General features: G+C 41.1%; 4 protein-coding genes and 1 long non-coding RNA gene across 10 annotated transcripts; 1 reads left to right on the top strand and 4 right to left on the bottom strand.

Moving 5' to 3' along the window:
• Positions 1–201: 201 nt before the first annotated feature.
• LOC146301121 (uncharacterized) lies at positions 202–15804 on the top strand. 3 transcript variants are annotated; one of them, XR_014768795.1, is made up of 6 exons: positions 202–355; positions 4982–5068; positions 12324–12390; positions 13200–13316; positions 14278–14354; positions 14919–15804. It is a non-coding gene; the product is annotated as an uncharacterized LOC146301121 (long non-coding RNA). The 3 variants fall into 3 exon arrangements; XR_014768794.1 differs by lacking the exon at positions 202–355 and adding an exon at positions 4171–4415; XR_014768796.1 differs by lacking the exons at positions 202–355; positions 4982–5068 and adding an exon at positions 4171–4415.
• LOC146301124 (protein rapunzel-like) lies at positions 980–3983 on the bottom strand. Its single transcript, XM_084708907.1, has 3 exons — positions 3849–3983; positions 2691–3187; positions 980–2513 (listed from the first exon to the last, which is right to left on the bottom strand). The coding sequence occupies exons 2-3, from the start codon at positions 3182–3184 to the stop codon at positions 1823–1825; spliced, it is 1185 nt and encodes a 394-aa protein (XP_084565033.1). The 5' UTR covers positions 3185–3187; positions 3849–3983; the 3' UTR covers positions 980–1822.
• Positions 5924–7214, bottom strand: rpz2 (rapunzel 2). Its single transcript, XM_084705458.1, is given in 3 exon segments — positions 5924–6523; positions 6526–6621; positions 7199–7214. Coding segments are annotated over 3 exon segments (684 nt in total). The 3' UTR covers positions 5924–5951.
• Positions 8097–15211, bottom strand: rpz (rapunzel). 4 transcript variants are annotated; one of them, XM_084708926.1, is made up of 4 exons: positions 15066–15211; positions 13592–13672; positions 11048–11129; positions 8097–10447 (listed from the first exon to the last, which is right to left on the bottom strand). In XM_084708926.1, the coding sequence occupies exon 4, from the start codon at positions 10401–10403 to the stop codon at positions 9723–9725; it is 681 nt and encodes a 226-aa protein (XP_084565052.1). In that variant the 5' UTR covers positions 10404–10447; positions 11048–11129; positions 13592–13672; positions 15066–15211; the 3' UTR covers positions 8097–9722. The 4 variants fall into 4 exon arrangements, with proteins under 4 accessions (XP_084565052.1, XP_084565061.1, XP_084565044.1 ...); XM_084708935.1 differs by having other exon boundaries at positions 11048–11124; XM_084708918.1 differs by having other exon boundaries at positions 13592–13669.
• A 366-nt stretch (positions 15805–16170) lies between the features above and the next one.
• On the bottom strand, positions 16171–18650 carry LOC146301120 (uncharacterized). The gene is made up of 5 exons (XM_084708892.1): positions 18535–18650; positions 17950–18417; positions 17360–17752; positions 17068–17164; positions 16171–16932 (listed from the first exon to the last, which is right to left on the bottom strand). The coding sequence occupies exons 2-5, from the start codon at positions 18317–18319 to the stop codon at positions 16665–16667; spliced, it is 1128 nt and encodes a 375-aa protein (XP_084565018.1). The 5' UTR covers positions 18320–18417; positions 18535–18650; the 3' UTR covers positions 16171–16664.
• Positions 18651–25094: the final 6444 nt, after the last annotated feature.

Genomic DNA, 25094 nt, shown 5'->3' with positions numbered 1-25094 from the left:
TACATTGAGTGTTATACATAATACAATATAACATATAACAGTATAAACTAATGTATTGCCAATTACTGTTTGACAAAGGTTAGAGTTAAATCACTTTTAATTGATTGGACTAAATCATTTTTGTTTAAGCGCCACCTATTGGGCTAATTCTTTGTCCTCAGAAAATCTAAAAGTATTAGATTTCTGGTTTTCAGAGTTGTTTTGATTGTGTGTCACAACATCACAGTGGTCTGTGGGACAGGTTCAGAGGTGTGACAAGATTATCTTTTTCTTTTCTACAGTTTGACACACCCAAGTCTGTGTACCTGCATTCTGCATTGTTAAATGGGAAGACACATACCCTTCAACTATACATGTAGGTCTGTCTGTAGAAATTGAGAAAATTGGTTAGCTTGTGGTCACTTTTTGGAAAGTAAAAATATACAATAATTATCTAAAACTAGTTTTCAACACTCATGTTTACGAAACCATATTTTTCAAATGTGATTTGTAACTTAATCTTCCCTAATATACGAATAGGTAAACAAAGAGGATAACAACACTTCATGATCCTATTCTCCAAAACAAACAATATAAAATCCCCACCTACTTATTGTATACATTCATACCCTACACATACTTCAAGTAGAAGACAGGAAAGACAGTGGAATAACTCAGTCAATTTCCCCCTGTGCTGTGGATCAGGGATGCCTCACAAGTAACTTTGACAGGCTTGATTCACGATAGTATAGCACCGAGGCTAAAGCCCTGACTGTGCTCAAACGCTGCTCCAGCCCACCCAGAAATGATGGCTATCTCCGATGCTCTCCAATTCCAGTGTAGTAATGAGTGATTCCATAATGCTGAGCCAAGCATCGCGAAGCTCGTCCTGAGGATATTAGTGTTATTCATAGTCTATCAGACTAAAGCAACGGTCAGGAAGTGCTGACTTATGTGCAAATTTCAATTCACTTAGCAGGAGCCCTGGTGAGTACATGTGCACAAGGTTGTTTTAATGGCAACACACATCAACGCTGAAGGAACGCATCATTAAAATGGGTTAAACCACCCAATAACACACAGGGTGGTTGTTAATTGTTGCATAACGTGCAAGTGTCAAATATTGTGGTTTTAATATTTCATGATTTTACATTCACTGTCTGAGTATAGCTGTGTTACTATGAATCTGCTCTGATGGCTTCACATCACTTTTCAGTAGAGCTGTACATTTTTTATGTTCATAAGTTTGCAAATGACTTGTTTTTGGTTCAATGGCAAGGGTTTGGGTTAGAATACAAAGCACTATGTTGTTTGCCAAGTTTCAAGTTCTACTTTATGGTTGAAAAAGCAGCGTCCATGGCCTCTTTCATCATTATGTAGGTCAGCCTGTCTTGGGGAGACAAAATGGGCGCACAGCTCAGCAGTAGCGTTGTCAGCAACATTATCTCTTTAGAACCTTGGGTAGCAAGGTTACTACACTGAGGAACTGCTATTTGTTGGCAATGAGAAGCAGGCTATAGAAGTAGACTATACACAGTGGTTAGGGTTAGACTATACACAGTTTCTGCACATCCGTTTTTAATCTAGCTGTAGCCACCTATTCATATTAAAAGTTTTTTTCTACATTAAGCATAGCATCATGATTCAATATCTTATGTCTTAATTTTGTATTGTACATATATATATTCATACGGGTGTATAACAGTAAAGTTAATGCATCTTACAGTATCAGGATGACCTGTACAATCCTCCCTCACAACTAAGTTTAAAATGTGCACAAAAAAACCAGTGGTATAGTATTTGGTTTTAAACAGTGCAATATGTTTTTTTAACGGCCATTAGCCTACCCAGAGTGCACACACAGTGCCACATTTTTGTGCCTCTTCCAGTAGTGGCAGTCTTCTGGAAAGTTCCATGCTGCCGCACACTCCTTATGGCGACTAACGGCGTGCACCACAAAGCCATGCAACTGTTCCTTCAGGACTTCTACCACAAACTGAGCGTTGCCCTTCTTCCCTAGGCCTTCAAGCAGCTGCTGAATACTATCGCAGGGCACGGGCTGTGGTCTGGAGCTGTACGAAACAACCAGATCAGTGTCATTCACCTGTGGAACCTCAAAGTAGCTCTGACCAGTCACATGCTGGAAGTGTTCTCCTGCACGCCAGTTTCGGTAGTTGCTTCCTGAGTGCTTCACCACTCGGACGGACCATCTCACCCAGTCATACTTCTTGGCCAGGAATTGCAGTAGTTCCTGGGCTGTATCTTGGAGATTCTGGTCTCCCTTCTCTTGAAGCAGACGTTTAACATCTTGATGGGCTTGATCTGCAAAAGATGCTATGCAGGCCTCAATGGTGGCCTTCATCTTGGACTCCACTTCTTCTATTTTTGCACTCCAGACTTGTATTTGTTCCTGTTCCTCATCGGTGTCTTGGTTTAGGGCACAGTGGCCCAGCAGGGCAATAAGACCGAGGCAGAAGAGCTCTTTCATGCGCACACAATAATCCTCCAAAAGGCGTCGGTTCTTTGCTTCATACCTGCAACACAGAAAACCTTCCACTCAAAACCCACTTTCCCTGCAAGCTATGGCACTACATTGTAACACTGAGATGCTATGTTTTAACCCTGTTGCTATGTGTTTAAAGCTGAAACGTAAAAATCTTAGTTTTCTTCTCTAAATTGAAACTTAAAAATGTTACTTAACAATACGTTACCTTTCTATGACCTCCAAGATGGACTCCCCAAAGTTGTTTGTCCCCATTATAGCGTCATACAGGACAAAAATATTTTTGTCTCCCCCCGTCTTTGCAAAGTGCTCCTGAAACAGTTTAATTTTCACGTCTTGAAACTGTGGTTTGGCCTCTAAAACATTCATGTACTTCCGGAACTGATTCCTTATGTTCTCCTCGACAGAGAAGTACCGAATGTCTACTTGCCCCTTCTTTATCTCACAGTCAATGTCTTCTAGTTGGGAAGACACAAGGTCCAGCTTGTTCTTTACTGTCAAGAACTGCTCTTTGACATAGAAGACCTCTTTGCTCTGGACATTGTTTAGGGCTAGTCGTAAGACGGGTGCAGCAATCTCACAAAGAGGAAAGAGTTCCCCCACAGCGCTGGCCAACACCTCTGCCCCTTTCTCGAACATCTCCATCACATTCTCAATGACCTCTTTCTTCTGGGCCACCACCTTCTCCAGGGCACTGGCCATGTTCTGAGGGAGACCAGGCACAGATTTCTATTTGGACAAACTGTTTATATGTTTATACATTATTAATTCATTTTCTATTGTTACATTTGATCCTATCTCTATCCCTTACTTAAGGCAAAAGGGGATGCCTGTGTATAGAGTACATACTATGTTTCACAAGAAATACTGAGAAAAAGATTTCCTAACACATTTCTGAAAGAAATAAAACATCTGTCACTTGTGAAGAATAAATGCCCTAAATCATTTCAGATGAGAACAGACCAAGGGAATACGTTTACAAATCCCTTTCTATCTAAAGTCTGTCTAAACCTGCCACAAATCCTCACTGGCGAGACGTTGCGTGTGGAGGACACTGCGTCATCTCTGATGTGCGCTACCGACTAATGGACCATATAAACGAATTTCAGTGTATCATCCATGCATTTTTAGACAGGAAAATGCAGACTACAAAGGCTTTAGAGAAAATTTATAATGTTTTTCTCATCAAATGTAGTTGCTAACGATTGTTCATTGGGATAGGGACCGCTTGGCGGATACATTTACGCACGCACATTGTCTAATTCCTTTAGTGGCACTGGACACACCTTGCTGCCATATATACCCGCCTTTATTGTTCGTAAATGTATTCCCCGAATTTTTTACAGTAATAACTAGTTTATATTACCTGTATGCAGTAGCTAGACGTGTCCTTCACGCCTATTCAACTCCAACAGCTGCAGGAAAGATTTCACCAATTCCCACGGTTCTCCTTTCACAGTGGTGCTGAAGAGTCCAGATTGGTCTCACTGATGGATAGGAGATACGCACTCACTATTTGCTATGTGGGCATGGGAAAAAGGCACAGAACAACGAGAGAGAGAAACATACAGACTGAGAGAGATAGAGAGAGAGAGAGGGGGGGGAAAGAGGGGAGAGAGAGAGAGAGAGAGAGAGAGAGAGAGAGAGAGAGAGAGAGAGAGAGAGAGAGAGAGAGAGAGAGAGAGAGAGAGAGAGAGAAAGAGCGCACTGTATGCGGTGGACCAGTTTTTTTCCCTCTTCCTTCGACATTCTTTGAAAAGATTCACACTCTTTTCGGAAAGAAATACTTAATTACAGTTGGTAGACTTTTGTTTGTAGGATTAGATATTATTATCAGATTATTTTAAAAGGACATATTGTGACTAAATGCCAAAACGTTGTCTCCTTGTATGCGCTTGCATCGCGGACTTAAATATCTACAAAACCTTCGAAGGTGAGTCATCATATATTTAAGATTTATATTAATGGAGTGCATGTATGAAATGCTTCGTGTAATTGACTCCATAATCTCGTAAAAATATATCTAGGTAGATTAGGTCGTTCAGCATAAACGCGTAATTCTGAGGATCACCTGAATTTGTTATTTGAATTATTTATGTAGGCTATGCTTTGCTTTTTATGTTTTCAGTCGTGACCTAAAAGAACCCCATCCTCTGCAAACCCTTGGCTATGAATTTAATATTTTCTGAATATAACCAAATTAATTGTGTTTCCTGAACTCCAAATCCCCTTCCATACTAATAACCCACCATTTCACCTTCTCACATATATCATTTGTGAATGTATGTGTGTTTGTGTGCCTGCCTATTAGTGTGTCTGTTGTGTGTCTGTTTGTCTGTCTCTGTCCATTTCTCACCCTCTGCGTGCGCAAGGCATGTCTCATCGTCATTGCGCCAAAATGATCTGAAAAATGGATCTAGTAGCTTACAGCCATACCATGACAACTTACATATTATATGAGGAAGCCCATTAAAATGGTTATTATTGTCTCTGATTCAGCTGAGTGCCATGAACTGCCATCCTGTATCAACTTTGATGTTGCCACGGCTGGGGTACCGAAAAAAGAACCAGACAACAAATAACCTGGTATGACGCACCTATTAACATATTTAGTCTACTGAAGTTTCAAGCAACATTATTTGAAGTTTTGGTCCACCTAGAAGACTTTGTTTAAAACCCGTTTTTCTTGATCTTATGGGGGCATACCACAGAGGCTTGTGTCTGGCTAACGTTTGTCTTCCTCGACCGCATTTGAAGTTTAATCCTACAGTTGAGGGAGATTTATTTCTGTCTCATGGAATAGTTTTCTTCTGATCTTTTGATTTAGGTTCACAAACGTTGTTTAATGTTGCATAAAGTTGTTGTGTGATTAGCCTAGTCATTCACATCATGTGACAGTGACATGTCAGTAGGCCTACAGAAAACGGTAGCCTACTTTGTGGAATCATAAAAATAAATTAACCCCATAAATATTAACACACATTCTAGAACTCCTTTTCGTAAGAAAATTATTTAAGTTAAGACATTGTTATTTTTGATCCAGAAAGGATTTTATATGGACGGAAGCTATTGTTTTAGTGGCATTTTTTTTCCATCGAGTTAGTGGTAAATCATTCGGAACGTGATTTTTGTGTGTTTGATGTAGGACAATTGCGCCCCTTTGTGGTCATGCATAGAGTATTAATGACGTCTTCTCACAGTTGGCCACTGAATCCCCAGTCTTGGACCAATACAATAAGGGCCAAGGAATTTTCACAAGGTTTACCTCCAGAGAGACATGATGCATTCAGAGTTTTCATAGATTAGTTTAGATTAAAGTTAATTAAGCAACAGAATATGGCAACAATTTTGAGGCTTCAAAGCTATACTAATAACAATTTGGAAATGTGACAATTTACCTCAAAATGTTTGCTTTATTAAAGGCTTTAAAACCCTGCATTCACAAAGGTTTGGTGGTTCAAGGTAATAATCAGTTGCCATCACATCGTTCCAGAACTTCCTTCATCTTGGCCTGGATTTCTGCTACTCTAGGCAACCATCTCTCCATAACATGATCCTCATCATCCTCGGTTATGATTGTGTATGCCATCAGAGTTATCATTCCAGTATGAAAGAGATTGGCCAGGAAGAAGCATTTTGATTTCATGATGTTTCGGTTTCCATTGCAGTGCTCAAAGTAAATCTCGAGCAGTGGCCTTGACGCAAAAGTGGTTTTCCCTACAACACCAGAGTAGAAGACATTCAGACTCATTTCACTCTTGTCCCCCTCGTAGACTATTTGGAACTCCTTCATGTAGTCCTGGGAACATTCCGGATCCTTATTTACCTGTTCCATCATAGAGTTGAGAGCGTTGTATTGGTGGTTTATGTGTTCGACATACTTGCTGCATGTCTCATTGACTTCGTCGAGGTGTATTTGCTTCAGGGTCTGCTGATTGTTCAGCTTGGTTTGGATCCCACAAAAGTCTTTGTCCAGCTTTTCAGCATGTTCAGGTACCAAGCACTTTTTTGCCACCTTCAACATTGAGGTGATGATGTTGGTGGGTTGATGGTGGAGGCAAAAGATGTGACCTTGATAATTCCTCTGACCAGACTGACTGCTGTCTCTTTCAGATAGTCCTTGTCTTCAATGGTTGTTGCTACAATTTGACCTCAGTTGATCACTACTCCTGAAAAAATTATGTAAAAGTTGATTTATTGTAATGTCTCAGTAAGATCTCTGAAACTCTTTATCTTAGCCTGGCTTTGGTGTTGGCAGTTTGAAAACAGATCTTAATGTTTCTGTTTTGCATCTTACAATATGATTTAACAATGTGGATATACTGACAACTTAGTGTTTTAATGACTTTTGAGAGTAAATGCCATCTAAAATTATGTGCAAATATTGTTTGCACATTCACCACCTATCATAAAGCCGAGGGATTTATAGTTGAACATGTCATATGTCTTTTAGAACATTGTTAAAGATCACAAATCCTTTGGTTCATAGAAAGGAAAATACAAGTTCAGATGTGACAAAGTCCATGAGATACAGTAAGTCTATGTTTCTGGCACAATGCTCTCCAAATATAACTTGTTTTATCCAGTAGAACCATGGCCAAATTGTTTTTATTACAAAACATGTAATGTCTTACCTGAGTGAAGTCACTAGCTGGTTCCCTTCTTCTGGTGCAGTTGTCTCAAAATTGAACAGAACTTCCCATCTGGACCTCTGACCAGTTTTCTGTGCCATATAAGGCCAGGGCACTGGTTTGAGTCATGCATAACAATTCTGATTGGTTTAGAGGTGGTATACTGCTTTTTTTTTTTACATACTTTTGATATACAACCTTTTAACATATGGGTGTAATCCGATTAATATATTGATGGAAAAAAATATTAAATGAACGTTATCTGCTAGGTTGTTGTCAATGGTATTCATAAAATAGGTTGAAGAAATTGTCTAGAAAGTGACAATGCGAAGCCAAATGAGGGATATACAAAGAGCCACTATGCACTGAGTTTCTTTGGTTGCTGTTTTGAGACAGCCGGTAACAACAGTCTCACAGCTGTCCTGCCACAGACACACCTGTCACTGGGGGTTTTATTTTATTCAAAAGCTGAGGATTGGTGTAGCATATAATGTGATCAAATCAGCCAATCAGAACTTGTCTTGTATTTCTAACCTCAGTGAATGCTATTCATGACACCTCCTTAAGCATGTTTTAAAAAGTATGTTGTGAGTATATGTACAAGAAAATAATGTTATTCCATGCAGGTGGCCACTTTGAACACTCATATGTCTTGTTTTGACTTTACAAATGATAAAATGCCGACATCATATTCATCTGTTACATCTTTATTGATCGAGCTGTATAGTACAATCAAGCAGCAGAATGCCTATAGTCAACCATAGACCATCTAGTTACAGGTCGTCCTGTATAAACCACCTCAATACAATAAGAGATGAAGACTGAGACCAGAGAAGCCCCGTTGCGTTTGTTATAGTTATATATTATCAACATGGATAGTAGGTCTTTTCATGACATATATGACATTTGTAATGCTGAGGTTGATAAGCAATATAGACCAGGTTTACAGACAGTTATGATTAGGAAACAATCAAATGAACAAGTTAAAAGATATAATGTAATTTTATTTGATCGAATCACAAAACATGGGTCACCGTACTGCATAGGGAGAGGCACTGTTGGTTAGATGACACACAGCTGGATGCACTGAAAACCTTCTTTACATCTTGGGCTCTTCAACAAATATGAGGCGTAAACAAATATAAAAATAATGCTAATAAAAAACAAATATAATAAGAACACTGTCAGTTACATTTGTGCATATAACCCATGGCTAGAGCTCTTCACTTGACTTTTGATTGTGATCATTTTATCATGCAAATACAAAATATAGTGACTTCATCCAGATAGTCATACAATTTCATACAAAACAAATTGTCATATTGATTAATTCAAATGAATGCACAAGAGGAAACTGACTGACTGCAACGGTAGACTTTGACCTTCTGTATTGTTTACATATTCTCAAGCTTTATGTCCTGTAGTGTGTACTATGTGTGCAGTGGTTGCAGCACTAGGTATAACATGGCTTTGTGTTACATCAACATTGGTGAACATCAAATAATGCATGACATTTAATCAAACTAACACAACATATAGAGTATGAATGCATAGAGTAACAGTGTTTTTATAAGTTTAGTGTTTTCAAGCTATCAAGGAGTAGACAGGTTTGGTAAAGAACTATTTTGACGATACATGTTTTTTGTTAGTCTCGGGCCTCACAAACACACATCATATTGTGACCTAATTGGGTCAAATGGTGTCTGTGGAGCAATATTATAAGCGGATAATATTATTAGCTCAGTAAATGTATCTTATAAAGCTATTAAAGTAGTACAGTCTGGTCCTGTACAGTTTATAGAGGGGTGACGATGGAGGTGTAGTGTGTAGCATCAGCTATGGATTTCATGCCTACATTAGGCCTACATTCAAGTTTCTATTAGTCTTCTTTTTGCTTACAGTAGATCATTTATAATTAGTGTAATTACTACTGCTTACTGTATCAGTGACGTACACAGTATTTAGCCTAATTAATCCACTATAAATTGGTAGTATCCTTCAGTTATTTGCCATGTCTGACAGGAAAATATGGTGTAATCAGTCACTTTTCTGGAACCTGAAACCTACCGAAAAGTAGAGATGTCAAAAGGAGAAATTATACCCTCACAATTTCTAGTGGTGGTTTACATTTCCAGCCTGTGATCACTTCCATACACTCCAGCAGAATTATTCAAATAAAACATACGATTATAGGCCATTCTTTGTAATGCAATAATGCACTCCCTAAACTGAACCGTGTGACATCCTTGCAGACATTCATCAAAAGTGCTCATTCCAAAGGCAACTTTATACTTTTACAATAGCATGCAAGTATGCCTCAATTCAACCCAATTGCCTCACTTAGTGTTGGTCCTCGTAAACTACTGTTTATACAGAGCTCCATACAAGGTTAAATCACTGATTTAACATAATCAATCCTAAACATACCAACCATCACCTTAAGGAAATAAATGTTGCAGGTTTTTGGACTTTAGAATTCACTGACTGGAGAATAACAGAAACGTGAAAGGAAGTAGGGAGGATCAGAGGTTGTAGAGGGAATGTGGACCGAGTCCTTTACATGGAGGGCTAAGACCCAGAGGGGTTGTCCACTGCGCCTCATTTTCCATTCACTTGCACCTGAGCAGCGCCTCTTGCATCTTCCCCTGCACGTGCTCCATCTTCTCACTCCACTCCTCGGTCAGGCCCTCCTCGTCGTCGCCGATGATGGCAGAATAGCCCATCAGGGCGATGAGGCCGATGCAGAAGAGGTAGGTGAGGCGCGTGCACAGACGCTCCATGGTGCGCCGGTCACCCTGCGAGTGCTTCAGGTACACCTCCAGAATGGGGCGGCTGAAGAGCTTGGGCTTGCCCACCACGCCTTCATAGAGCGTGTGCAGGTTCTGGTCGCCCATGTCGTTGGCGTAGCTCTCCTCGAAGTCTTCCTTCTTGCGTTCGGAATTCCCCGGTCGCGCCTCCACCATTTCCATGAACTTGCGGAACTGGTGGCGCAGGTTCTCCTCGATGCGGCAGTACTGGCCGTCCAGGGTCTCCTTCTTGATCTGCATCAGAGTGTTGCGGTTCTGCTGAGACAGCTCGTCCAGGGAGCGGTTGACAGAGCCAAACTCTCGCTTCAGCGTACGGATGTCCTCATCGTCCACGTGGTGCAGCACCACGCGGATGAGCGAGCCGGCCAACCCAAAGATAGGGTTCACCACGGCTGCCGCAGACGAGATGGTGGCCACGCACTCCAGTACCTTTATCAGACCCTGCTTCAGCTTGGCCCGGTCCTCGAGTATCTCCTCGGACATGATGGCAGTCAGGGGCGAAGGTGCAGGCGTCACAACCTAATGGTCTTTGAGAAACAGAGAGAGATGTTTTATTGTCCTAGGAAGATGTTTTCTCTAAAAATGACTTCTGGAAAGACGACAAAGGACAGCTGTGGCACTGTTGTTTATGGCTGCAAGTATGAAAACTGTCAGGCTGGTTGAATGGGATTTGATGCAATCGGAGGGCAGAGGTTATGATCTGGCAAACCAAAGGATGGCAAAAGATGTTTGACAACAGAATGATTCTGTTCATCAAAACTAAACCATGCTTTTACTTCCTGTTTAAGTGATGCAATGCCAAACTTGATCTCTGCCAAGAACTAAGTGATGCAAACAATAAAAGGTTAACCAAACTATAAAATGTATAAGATGAAACAATAAGATGTATGAACACAACTGCCTGGAAAGTTTCTAACTTACAACCCTAAATGGAATCGATGGAATAAGAAATTAATATTTTACATAATTACTTATAGGGGTGTGCCTGCACTGTAATATACTGTATGTAGACATTTTGTCTGTCTACAATGGTCTTCATTAGGTGTAAAATTGTTAATACATTATTCAGAGGCTCTAAAAGGAGCCATTGAGCTTTCTTCATACTGGTGACTATTTGAATGACTTACATTGACTTCTCTTGATGGATGGCCCAGGTGCTTGAGGCTTTTCAATGTTGACAAGCTCTTGGATTGTAGTTCTGGTTCTGTTCTGTCAGAAAGGATAAAGATAAAAGAAATATATCTATATATACACATATTAAGAGCATGTTATTGCTGAAACTGAAATCAGATGGAAAGGTTGTCTATGTTGGCTGTCTAAGGATAATCATAGGATGTGAGCAGAAGTTTGTGCAGCTGACTTGCTGGAACATTCAGGACTGAGTGAGTTAACGTTAAGTCTGTCGCTGCCTCCACAGCCACATTCATTCAGCACTTCAGCACCAGGCTAGTTTGAAGGTGATTCAAAGAGGGGAACTGATTGAGCTTGACTGTGGTGCTGATAATAACTGGCTTGGTTTTTGAGTATGACCTCTGAGTGAAACTCACTAGAATGGATGTTTTTACACAGAACTTGTGTTCCGAGCTTGATCTCGTGTTAGCATGAATGACTACTGTTTTAGTTCAGTATGTTGTTTTTCCAAATGCAGAAGCTTAAATGATCAGAAAAGCAGGACTTGACAGACAATAGACTGAGGGCAATCAGAGTGCATAGAGGATGTGAAGTATAACTGCTTCTAATCTCTCACGGTGCCTCTTCATGTCTCACACACCTCAGTGACTGCTAATATCAGAACAGACAAGCATGTCTGGGATCACAGTCACTAAGAACGCCAACAGCTCTGGGGTTGTGAGAATTTAAACAGCTGTAGCCTCGATATGAGATGACCCACATACAAGGTTTAGCCAAGGTTTCTCAGAGGTTAGATGCTAACACTCAGTGTGTGGAACACCCGGGTTGTCTTCAGTCTGCGTTCAGTCTGTGATCCCCAAGTCTACCAGAGGGGGCAGTAAATATGCCAGCAGTAATGAAATGACAGATTTCAGCACCACAACATGGACTGAGCTACTGTCGCTCATAGACACTGGTTTAACCCTTCAACTTCAGGTTAATATTAGTGGGTTTAGGTGCTGGTTATTTACAGTGTAGATAACATCCACAGACATAACACTTTTCATGTTTGGCTCCTGAGACAGAGGACTGTAGGAATACCGTTTTGATTATTATATGGATCTATGTATCCAAGTCTACATGTACATTATTCACATAAAACATGTACTATTGTAACTTCTGGAATGTTCTATGAAGGGTTTTGCTCATTTGCGTTCTTGATAACCAGCAGGACTGATCCTTGTTTGATGATATTAAACAAGTTTCCTCTTTTCTTTGTTCACCTCCTCACAGATCTCCCTACAATCGAAACTTCCGAACACTTGCCACTGTGGTTCTGGAATGCAGCGTTTAAGAGCAGGTAATGAAATGGTTAATAACTATTTTCCACTTTATTAAAATGTTATTTCATAACATGAAAAAGACTGGAATGATGGAAATACACTGACAAATCAAAAGTATCTTTCCCAATTAAACACATATCAACACACCTTCCACCCTAATAGGTACAGAAGTTAGGCAACTGTACTTTTACCCTTTTCTGCATACACATTCGGATATTAACAGTTATGTTGAATTAATACAACTAATTTCAGTCCACCAATCCCATATAAAATAGGTTAAAATAAATGTCCAGTGGCAGCGAAAAAACTTGTGCATAAATAATGGCATGCAACTATTAATGGTATTGAATTGTCATTAGGGAGGAATCAGGCCCAGACTATTGTTATACCAACGTCTACCCTGTAAGTTAACTGGCTAGCACTCTGCTGTAGCTGGGCCACAGCTGGGCCATGATACCCACTGTTAAACATTATATCAGTTAGTCTAGGCCCTTGTCATGACACCCTACTGTACATTCTACAATAATGATATGTAGTTTTTGCTTCATTTATATCATTGACATTCTGTACATGGCTAGGACTGTAAACAAAACAGCTGCGACAGCTTCAATCAGGAAGTGGGCAGTTGCTTTCACTGCTCTGCTTGTAGTGGAGCGGCCATCTTAAAAGTTCTACTGTGCTCATTGCATTAGGAAAGCTTTATCAAATTCCATACAAAAGTCATTAAAATATCCTCTAAGTAAATGGTTTGATTGTTTACTTGTCATTTGAATGGTTGTGTGTTTCCCTTCTGTGTACAATGACAATTTCCTCTCTTTCTTTACAGTTTCATTGACAGTTTGGGCACTTCCTTGACAGCACAGCTTTGAGACAAATATAGAACAAAACTAACAAATCAACGCAAACGCACAACAATGCACTCTCTTCCGGAGGTTTACTTTGTGTGAGTACCATATTAAGACCAGTTCCCCTCTCCAACAGTAGAGAGCCAGCAATCTCTATTCTCTACCCAGCTATGGCTCCCCCTAGCCGTCTCCATATTTCCTTGTTCATGCACAGTATAATGTCCTGTCCCTCCCTTCTCTATCAGACTACACAGAAACCACCTAGATACTGGAAACTTCTATTTATCAGGCTAATCTTAACATTTAGAGTCCCTATGTACCCCCTATCCATTCTTGGACACCATTGGCCATAAGGTAATAGAGATTTTCTTACCTTTTCTGAGGTCTTTTTCCTCTATCTCCCTCTCCAAAGTTCCAATCTCGATTGCCTCCTTCTTCTTCCCAGCAATCCCTGCTAAAGGACACTTCCATGTAATTTGAATGTGTAGGGGTGCTCATATTGGACTAAACCATTACTTTCTAGCAATTAGCCCACCAGACTCTCCAAATGAGCCTATTTGACCATATACGCAGACAAGCTCCAACATGCTCTTTTCAAATGGCATGTCAGTGGCCATAGACACTAAACCCCCTCTTCAAAAACATACTGGACACCCCCAAGGCTTTCAACATATGATGGTCCACCCAGCAGTCATACTGCCTATACTGTAGAGCAATTGTCGCTCAGTGCGCAGCTGAGCACTCAAAAGAGTTTCCACAGGGTTATGTGCAAGCCCTGGAGCCTATTGGAGAGGTCCAAAAATGATTAAACATGCATTGTGGACACACAGAGACTCTTTTTGATTGGAATAACCCACTGAAACTTGGAGGGAAATGATATATTTGTAATATGACAGGAACAGATACAGTAGGTGCAACGTCTCCAAGTGTCCTCTCCAAAAGTGCTCAGGTGTATCCATTTAAACCAAAGGCTCTCCAGTATTACCAGGACTGGGTAAAAAGGCTTCTAGATGTTTATAAATGTATCTCTAACTAAGTTTGTCTTTGTATTTTATTCAGACAACTTTCCCTTTAAATTTGGCTGAAAATGTGCTGACTTTGTCTCATGGGTGTCGAGACTCACTGCAGTGCTTTGGGTAAGTCAATTGCTTTGTTCAATGTCTGTATTTTTTTAAGAATAATTCTTTAAATGTACATTTTATATATGTTATCATTTATATTTAACATGTTAAACTAAACATATGCACATTGACTTTACACTAACTTACAGTATTTAGCTCCCAATATCAGTTTACTTATCTTGCATCCCATTTAAATAGCTGAGCACCAGACTGTGGTCCTGAAGTTGAAACTAACACGATAGCTACTTTAAAAAAATTCAAATAATCCATGTAAAATATATTTGTCGTCGGCATAAGTGATAAGTGACTAATGTATCTAAAATAAGTGATAAGTGACTAGTGATGTGACTGGTCGACAAACAACTTGAATGCAACCAAATGTCAGCACGCCGAACAGGCCATTTCTAGCTCCTCCTAACATTTTTCAAAGCATCACTGTCTATTTAGCCCATAGAAGAGTCAAGTGTTTTCACACAGCGCACGTCCAGAAAAAGGACACAAAAAGGTCTTCTTTTACTTTGTTTGGATGCTATAGGCTACTTAAGAAGAGATCATGTGTTTGCTCTTCTGCGTGTCCAGGCTTGAACCATCCATAGCTGTGCCTGGGGCTGAGGCAAGACCCCGAATCCGTCCACTCGACGACCAGCTCCCAGTAACAGCCATGTCAACAACAATGTACAACAAGAATGTTAAAGGCATCATACATTGTAAACCCTAACAACAAACCCGAAACCGATGGCGTCCAGTGTTTTAGGTCGTCACACCTTCTTCTATGTCACCACGGGGTGGTCAGTTGGTCATCGCAAACAAATAATCCACCTTGAGTCCTTAAAATATTTTTTATAACATAAAGGAAAAGGCAAACGGTTTCAAGGACTGAGAGATGGCATGAACTACAACGCACAGCACTTGCGTGGAGATGGCAGCTGCTGGCGCGCGCCTGCTGCAGTCACTATTGTTCTAACGACATCAGCTGTCACACATATCACATTTCAAACTGGAATCTGATCCAAATAAATGAAATGGTTATTTGTGGCAATAAGCGTCCACAACAGATTAAAAATATATATTCTTATCGTTTCAATTGCGGGTAGTAAGTTTTATTGCCCATTTGTTTAGACGCCCTCAATAAAAATCAACATTTTAAAATGTTGCTGCGTGTTTAGGCTACACACTGCATGCGGGCTCAAGTCAAAATGCAAATGAAGCTTAAAACGCAATACTACCAAACTGCTTTTCAATTATATCGTATTGTAGAATACCCATACAGAAATAACGGCAATACATTTCTAGGAGAGTGTCTTGCATTATGCGCATAAATGTGCGCATAAACCTACTGTAAATACCACCCCACAGAGCACAATTTGATCTATGTCCAATGAACTGCGTGCATCCATTGTCAAATAAGATGTCATACTTTATTTCTGTCAAATGTAATTATTGTCTAATAAATTAATGTAAAATATGTTTTTGTAGCACACGATTTATTGTTTTTATGTCAAAATTAATTGCATACTATGTACTGTACTGTAGTGCTTGTCTTTGTTGTAGGTCTAGATATTGAGGTAAATTAATAGTTTTTGCTAACACAAGACAAAGAATTCTTGAAATGCCCCAATTGATTAGGTCACATTGGTTCAGAGATTATCTGTTATGCCCCTGGCCAAAACCATCATCACTGCAAGTGAGTTCAAGTAAAGCTTTTCTATAGCACTGTGAACAGGTTAATTCTCATTGCATACACACATCAACATTGTTTGTTTTGAACACAAGGAGTTAACTCATGTTGGTGAAACTTAAACACAGATTTGGTGTGACAAACATCATGCACTTTAGAGTGTAGAAAATGCTTTATTGGTAACAGCAATCCTAAAATAATAAATAATAAGTCACAAAAAAACAATATTATATCACAATACTTAATATTGTGGTACAGTATGTTTCAGGATATGGTAGAATATGGTGTGTGCATCTGGCAATAAGTTTTCCATGAGCTTCAGTACATACACACTTTCGTAAACATTATTTAATCATTATAGAAAGCTCTAGATGAGACTTTAGAACAGTTGGATGTGCAGGAAGATCAAAAAAGGTATTTACACTTATTTAAACATTAAAAACATGCAATATGTACTTCATTGCTTAATGGTACTACTGTATTATCTGCTTCCAGTGTGTACTGAAGTTGCTGAGGTTAAAAATAACAACTATTCGTTTCAACAATTATACATGTCCCCGATTAGTCATTGGTTGGCAGAGATTGTTTACACAGCTTGACAAACAACAAGCATTCACAGGTCAATATGTACAGTGCATAACACACGGTCAACTGCAGTGTGTTTCATGATCTTGCAAATGATCTACATACGCCGTCCTCCACTGCTCACCCGGTGGCCCCGCCCTGCCGCCTCCCCAGGTCCCCTCAGGGGGCTCTGTAGTCTGGGGGAGGTTGCAAGGATGAGTGGGGTCTGTCTGGAAACCATGAGATGTCTTCCGGGCACGGTAGCGGGAAGCAGCCGCCCTCCAAGCCTCCCTCCTCAGTCTCTGAGTCTCCTCAGGTAAATCTGCTATCAGCTTCTTGCGCTGATGATACCTGAGAAAAACAGCAAGGTTCAACTGAGAGTTTATTATTTATTATTAAAAAAAGGCAAGTTTGGGATAATGGATGTCAAGGTGAGTATCAGAAATTCAAACAGTAGGTGACAACCCCCAGTGCAGTGATCTGTACCTGCGTCTCTCTCTCTCCCTGTAGGCCTGCAGTCTCTCGGGGTCGGTGTAGATTTTCTCTTTCATCCTTTTACTATACTGTTGTCGTACCTTTTTCTCTACAACAAGGACACATTTGAGACGTCATATTTAGCTAATACGGTACTGTAAGAACAGTGGTTTGGACCCGTCATCATTCGTAACACAACACAATGGTCATCTTTCGTTACACGTATACAACGATACAAATATAAAATACCGATGCTAATTAAAAGGATCCAGACCTCCTCGTGGAATGTGAAGGAGCCACTTACTTCTCTGATCCATAATCTGTTTTTTGATCGCAGGAGACATCTCATCCTGTATCTGCCGCGTAGAAGAGTTCCAGTAGTATCTCCTAGGGTTCCCCATGTCCACAGACGCCACACTGAGCTGTGATAAAGAGCCGTTCTCCTTGCTGAGGCCACACTCTCCTTCAAGAGAGTCCTCAATGAGGGCTAGGTCCTCATGTTGGCTCTCAAGACTCTGCTCACTCATCTCCCATTTGATGTAAACGGCATCCATGTCCGACGGCTCCTCTTTTACCACCACGGTAGGGGGAGGGACAGATGATGGGGACAGGGAACCTCGGACACTCTTTGAAAAGCCTGGGGCCTCTGTGACATCGGTGGAAAGGTTCTGGTAATCGCTGGAACCTCCCTGGAGCTCTGTAATTGACGCAATGGCTGTCATGTTTTTGTTAAGACAATAGATTCTAATCCTGATGTACAACACAGTCTTATCCTGTATAAATGTGTACTGAATGTGTCTCAAGTACTTAGTTAGCTGATGTCATTGAGATTTAGTGATGGCAGTAAATATATGCAATATCGTTTAAAATGTAGTAATTAAGTTTGTCACTCACCGTTAAACCCATGCGATTGCCAGTTAGCCATGCTGGTTGACTCATTGCCATCGACTGCAAGCCTCTGAGGAGTGCTTGTACTTCTGGAACTTCCACTGGGGTTTTGATTGACATAAGGACGATCAGAATGTCTAAATAAGTCTTCTAGATTCTTGGCATGTCTTCGTATTATTTCCAACTCCTTTTCCGCTACTTTGACCTCATTCCGGAGTTTTTGGTTTTCTTTGTGCTTCTCTGTCATGTGTTTGTGATATTCTTGCATTTTTTCACTGTTCACTCTATATAGCACATTCACTACCATTTCAATGGCACTTCTGACAGCTGATTCAATTGCATGAGAGTCCTTCTGGTTTAGGGCCAGAGAAGTCATAGTTTTATTTTAATTGTGTTGAACTAGGCTAACTGACTAGTTAAAGACCAGCAGGTGATGTAAGCTGTTTAGCATTAGCAGCGTTGTAAGTGTACAACCTGAGAAAAAAAACACAAATTATTTATATTCAACGGGCATTCACTCTAAATGTACAATATTTAACAAACTGCATGGTAAATATTTTAGAAATGTAACTCGTAAAAATGTAAACTCACTGTATAATGGCTGGGATGCTAACAAATTCTCCCTTTAGTTGTTTTCCTTCCCCTTCTTTATGCTTGAGTTTCATTTCCTGTTCCTCGAATATCACGTTTCTTGTTTTCATCAGTACATCACCGCCTAGTGGTGTGGAATGTGATTTCACGTGCTACATGTGGTATATGTCAAATATTACACACAGTCTTTTTTCCCCAGGTCCAAGGTTTAATACAAATGATAATGTTTTGCTAGGTTGAGGTTGTTGTCAGTGCTACGTATAACAATTTGTAAGCTGAGGCAGTAGTGCCGTTGATTTCAAATGAGCTACGATTTTACTGTTGATCTTCCACTAAATTTCAGATAGGTCCTAAACATGAAAAATATATTATTTCGTAGGACGCAAGTTTTCCCTTTAACGTCGTGACCTCAATGTTTGTAGTTGGTTTTTCAAAAGCACATTTGAGAAACAGCAACAAAGCACATGGGTGAAGATGAAGAAACGCATCACTAGAGGGCAGTATACAGTCAAAAAGATGACGAGTTGCCCTGCTTGTCAAGTGTTCCCCTTAAAACGGTTATACGTGTTTTTAATGTACAAAGGATCAACATGTTTGTATAAATATGCTAATTTCCTAGGCCATGTGGACAGAATCAAGTGGAGTATAATTCAATGTAATTGCTTTGAACATATTGAATGTCCACTGCAAGAAAGAAATAGCAAGAGAAGAGAGAGAGAGAGAGAGAGAGAGAGAGAGAGAGAGAGAGAGAGAAAGAGAGAGACAGAGAGAGTTAGGTGAGTTTGTGATACCAAAAGCTGTATACAGTACACAGACATTGCATGTAAGTTTGTAAGTCTGTCTGCCTGAACTACGGAGGGAACAAATGAGTCATCACAAGAGCAAACACTGTCTCAGCACGTTCAATTTTGACCCTTGGTGACTGGCTTCACATTTTGGGGTGTTATGAGGGATGTGTATTTGTCATTAGATTGTGGCTGAAATGGCTCTCTGGTCTACAGGGGTTTTGATCACTTGAGGGCTGCTTCACTGAGTTGCCCTGTCAAGTGATCCGGATACTAAAGCAAAGTGGTGGAGGTGTCTTACCACGGTGGGGGTAATGTGAGGGGGAGAGGGTGGCTTGTATGTTGAGAGGAGGTGATGGTGGTGTTGGAGGGGTGGGAATTGAGGGGTATGTAGTAATGCAGCTGTGCGTGTGCTTGTGTGTCTGTGTGTGTGAATAAGGAGGGCAGAAAAGGTTCAGAAGTGTTGGAGCGGAAAATCGCTCTCCCTACCTTCCCCCTCCTCTTTTCTCTCACTCCCTTTCTCTTTCCCTCCCTCTGTCACTGGGCCAGACGTAAAGCAACAGCAATTTGTGCGATTTCACAGCTCACTGGGTCCCAAAAACTCTGACAGCGTTGCACTGAGAGAGGGAGAAGAGGTGGGAGGAAGGAGGGCATGAACAGCGATGGTGAACATGAAGGTGAGCGGTAAATGAAAAAGCCTTGAGAATAAGTGAAATAGATGAGTGACCATAATTTATGTTGTTACCCACAGTCTACCTACAATTTGCCCATTCAAACAACTTGGAGAGCTATCTCTCCAAACTAGCAGCACATATCCTACCCAGCGATATGCAAAATGTTATATTTGGTCCTCTCCAGTATTGGCAAGAAGTGATAGCCTTTTGAAATAAAAAGCAGATAAATCCTGATTGTGACCTGGAGTGAGTTAATCCGTCCATCTCTACATGCCCTCTAAGCCTTCAATAAGGTTCTGTTTGGGTGGCCAAAATCCTGCCCAGTCTTGTGTTCCTTAGAACAGTTTGACCCCCTTAACTCTCATAATGACCACCATAGACTTCTAAAGACTCCTCACATATGGTGGTCTGAATCCAAGGATGCATTCCTGAACAAAACAATAAGACAGAAGTATTGTATATCCTTTTCAAAAAATACATACAGTACAAGACCAGGGTTAAGGGAGAAGATTGTATTTGTTCAACATAAACCATGATCTGGTTGAAGTTCAGTTTTTCTTGGCAGGAAATTTCAATGGTTGCCCACACTTCTGATAGGAAATGTTGGAAACTGCACTTCGGTCAATGTCTTTGTCAATGGCTCTTGACCTTGGGAGTGCTATTTAAAAAAACGTAGATGCCTAAGCGCAATGGAGGATTGAGACTGGGAGACTCATTTCCATCCTAGAGTCATTCCGAGTGTCTTCCGAGTAATACCAGGGGATAGCTGATACTCTGAGGCCAACCTCTCAAGACCAGAGGGCAGAGAAAGAGAGCTACTGAAGGAGAAGGAGACAGAGTACAACGGAGAGAATAAGAGGAAGAGGAAAAGATGAGCAGACATGGAAAAATAGAGAGAAAAACACACACACAAAAAACAAAGACAAAATAGAGAGAGGAGAAACAGAGAGCATGAATCCCTGACACGAATATAGAGTGGACAAAAAAAAGACTGCAAAAAAAGCTCAACAATCAGAGAAAGAGAGAGTCCGAGGCGAGGGCGCTCTTGAGATAAGAGGTGTCACCTGAGCGCTTTGTCTTGGAAGAGGGTCAAGAGGGAGTTCAGAGGGGGTTCAGGACATCTGTGCAAGCTCTGAAGGGGTCAGCCACGGGACAGGAAACCCTCTTAATCCCCCAGCAGAGCCAGGATGAGAGGATTTCGCTTTCCCTCAGCCAGGGCTCCCACCCACAACAGTAGCTAATTGAGCCCTCTCTGATCACAGTGCTTCCATATAAAGACACACAGGCTTTAGAGCACAGCCTGGAAATCCCTTTTACTGCACTCGCCATCATGGGTGTTATCGGCACAGGGTGTCTGTCATTGGAATCATAATGATTATCCTCTAAGCGAAGGTGCTGTAAGAAGTCAGGAAAGTTGATACAGATGGGCTAATGACAAAACTCGAGAGATCGATGCACATGGATGCATACGGAGATCCGATGCCCATGCTGGCAGAGAAATATACGGACAAATTATATAGATAGACAGACAGACGAATTACAAACACCTACATGCACAGATATACAGAAAGTGGATAGCTGGACGAATAGCAGTCTGAGTAGAACACTGGCCTTGAGCTTGTGCTTCATGTCCCCGGTCCTTCCTGGTGTGGGGCACCTCCCCCCACAGGATATTACCATACAGGCCGAGGGGTCAAATAAAGGTGCCATCCCCAACTAGCCAACTGGAAAACTCCAGGGTTCAGAGGTCATGGATAAGCAGCCCTATTGGCTGATTGGTCAGACAAATCTAATGAACATCCCCCCCCCCCCCACCCCCTCTTAAATCACTGTCCATGAAGAATTAGATGAGCTATCTGCACATGCCATTTCATTCATCCGACTACTTTTATTGATGAAGGATTATTCTGGTTTAATTAGAAAGTTATCTTACTGGGATTTAACTGGTAATGAAATGCAAAGTTTTGGGTTTGTAAGGCAGCTTCATTCTTCAATATTCTTTGTATTCAAACTGTGTAATAATTGTACAGTTGAGGGCAAATTATTTAAATGGAACAGATCTTTACTTTTTTGGTGTAAAAAGCATTGACAGAATGTGCTTATGTACACTTCTTATGTATGTCTCCAATGGAATTGCCACCTTTTAGTTCACCTGGATGATTTTCAATGGGGATAGTCATGTTTGTTTCTTATCACAAGTTTCTGAGTTTAATCTGGCATTGCGAGTGGATTGGGAACTGCAAAAATGATATGTGATAGATCTACCTCAATTACGTACCATTTAATCACATGGAAGGGTTCATATTTAATTGTTTAACTGTGCTGGACATGTCACAACACATCCACTGGCCATGAGGAAGGGGAGGTGTTTGCATTACATGCTACATAGATGTTTGGACCTCTCATCTAAGGCCACTGCTTTAGTAATTTCATTTTTATCCCCATTCACGCCTTTGACCTTCCCCTCACCACAAGGATTTGGTAAGTGGTGATTTATCTGCCAAAATAAATTTGTCGGCTCCATTGAAATGTGTTTAAGGTGGGGGTCACTCAACGGGTCAAAGATGGCGGCTAATAAATTGAAGGTGAGGCTGAGGAGGGGGAGGGAGAATGGGGGGAGGGCTCCAGAAGATAACAGTTTACAATTTGGTGAAAAATGGAAATTCAAACAGGAGATGGGTGTGCTTGATAGAAGCATAAAATGCTTAAACATTTCAACCCGCGTCATGCGAGACCTCACCTTGAGTGAGGTTTGGTGTTAAGATGGCGTATCACTCACTCTGACAGTTTGAGGTTAGAGGGCTCATATAAGGAGTGAAGGGCAGTGTCCCTTCAAGCACTCTAGGTGCATTTAGTTACAGCTCACCTGCTGTCTGCAAAACAACCCACCTCCCTCACATTTAGCCTGAAAGCCCTTCTATGTGGATGTATTTGCATCATAAATTACTTAAATTTGCTTCGAAAGACTTTGACAAAACTTGCATCAGTGCATAAAGTTACATTTCCGTTATTAAATAATTGCACTTTGTATAACCTTGCATTCTAGCGCTGTTAGGGCATTTACCAGTACTCGCAACACTTACAGGATCATCATATCTTACATGCTTGAGCTCATGTCATTTATTAAAGAAAGGGATTGTTCCTTGCAGTTTCGAAATTACCATGAGATCAATATTGTTTTGAGATCCGCTTAGATTGCATCAGCTTTCATTGACTGTTTTGCATGCGTTGCAGGTGACAAGTACACCTTCACCCAAATTTGAGCTGGCAGGTAGCTGCGTTGACAAAGTAAGCATACTACATGCAAATATATAAACAGAGATGTTATTGTCAGAAATGTTTTATCATAAAATCTGTCAGCCATGGTGGCATTTTGATAATTGAGGAAAATATTAAAGTTGATGTATGTATTGATAATGAATGCTTTGGTTCTGGAAAGCCAGGGCATATACATTACCGTTCAACTGTTTCAGACAAACACATTTCAAAATCTTCACAAAACATTCAGCCAAATCCAACCATAACATTCTTGAACCTAATGCCCAACACAGAGAGCCATAAACTGGACACGAAACTGTTTGTCAAACATTTATTCATTCTGCAGACAACTAGCCTTTTATTGTCCCACTGTGATTTGTCACCTGTAGTTTGGGCACAAATGAGGTGACTCACGCCCGTGCCAAGGGCTGTTTGATAGGGTCACACTGCTGGACATTTCATTGCCGTCTGAGAGGTTTTGTAGTGGGCGAGTAACCATAACCTGAATCAGATGTCAGAAGCTCACCAGTAACAAGACCTAATTACTGATTTGAGAGCGGTGGAAGAAGAATACAAATCAGAACCCATTTATGGGAGGAGCACCAGACAGTGAGGGGACAACAAATGTACATACAGAAAAAACCCAGGGGTATTATAAGGAAACTAGTCATGTGTACCTGTTGCTTACTCACTGCTCTATCTATTCACAGTATTTCAACTATGCTTTTTATAATGTCAGAGGAGAGGAAGTCCAAAGTCAACAAAGCTAATTCACTTCATTGTTGTCTTTGGACGGCGCCTGAGATGGGTCATTCTCTGAACTGTGCACGACCGCAAGGTCAAACCAGCGCTTGTTTGTCTTGGAATATGACTAACTTTCGAATGGTGAAACATTTGCCCCATAGCACAATGAGGAAATCAAAAGTGGGAGTGCACCAGATGGGAAGACGAAGATGGATAGGCTCTGGTAACAGGCAGATGTTTATGGGCCATTATTTACAAGCTCTTTAATCTGGGCTATTTCCTCGCCCTTGGCAATGGACAGGTCTATGGGTCACGCTAGCTGAACTCTTCCACTGTTGGTCATCCATCTCCCATGGAGAAAAAGGCACAGGGGGGTGTAGGTTGAGGTGGGGTCGGAGGGGTTGGGGGGGGGGGGTGTAGGGAAGAAGGGTACAGGATGTGAGAGAAAGAGAGACAGGGAATAGAGCCAGTGAAAGAGTCTCCACTGAAAGTGTATCATTTTTTATTCATCTTTCTTTCCTTTCTTCATTCTTCCCTTCCTCTTTTCCCTCCACAGACATATCAATTAGGGGAGCGTTCTCGATGCTATTGCAACATACTGTAGCCACATGCTTTCTCCACATCTCCCTCTCCCGCCTAATTTTACCATCTGCTAGATGAATATTAGCTCAACTGCTGTCCGTATCGATTAGCGCTAAGGTTAAAAGCTTAAAAGACCTTGCCTTGAATATGAGTTGCCTGGCAACCACTCTCCTCAGACCCCAGTTCCCACTCCTATCCCCCCCAAAACTGTCAGCTTCAACAGAAGGGAGTTAGGGGTGTGTGTGTGTGTGTGTGTGGGGGGGGGGTCCTGGCCTAACCAGACAGCCCAAGCCCGGGCCTTGATTTCTAACCCCCATCTGTGATTAAAGGCAGCCCCTTCTGGCTGACACTGCGACCTTAACCCCCGTCCCTGGACCTCCCTGCTCCAGGGTCACTTAACCTTGAACCCAATTACAAGATAAGGTTACTTAAGTGTGACCCGCACCTTGGATTCACTCAGTTAATAGGACAGCCAGGAGAAAAGGGCCAGCGCAGCTGATACGCTTCTAGGCTAATT

Source organism: Hypomesus nipponensis, chromosome 2, assembly GCF_054491055.1.
Source record: "Hypomesus nipponensis isolate SF chromosome 2, ASM5449105v1, whole genome shotgun sequence".
Taxonomy (NCBI): Eukaryota; Metazoa; Chordata; class Actinopteri; order Osmeriformes; family Osmeridae; genus Hypomesus; species Hypomesus nipponensis.
This window is presented reverse-complemented; position numbering and strand designations above follow the sequence as displayed.

Coding starts and splice junctions, on each gene's coding strand:
- LOC146301124 (XM_084708907.1), bottom strand. CDS start 3,184: ATGGCCAGTGCCCTGGAGAAGGTGGTGGCCCAGAAGAAAGAGGTCATT. Junction 2,514..2,690: donor ATCTTGGAGGTCATAGAAAG/GTAACGTATTGT, acceptor TCTGTGTTGCAG/GTATGAAGCAAAGAACCGAC.
- rpz (XM_084708926.1), bottom strand. CDS start 10,403: ATGTCCGAGGAGATACTCGAGGACCGGGCCAAGCTGAAGCAGGGTCTG.
- LOC146301120 (XM_084708892.1), bottom strand. CDS start 18,319: ATGACTTCTCTGGCCCTAAACCAGAAGGACTCTCATGCAATTGAATCA. Junction 17,165..17,359: donor ACAGATTATGGATCAGAGAA/GTAAGTGGCTCC, acceptor TCCTTGTTGTAG/AGAAAAAGGTACGACAACAG. Junction 16,933..17,067: donor AGGGAGAGAGAGAGACGCAG/GTACAGATCACT, acceptor TGTTTTTCTCAG/GTATCATCAGCGCAAGAAGC.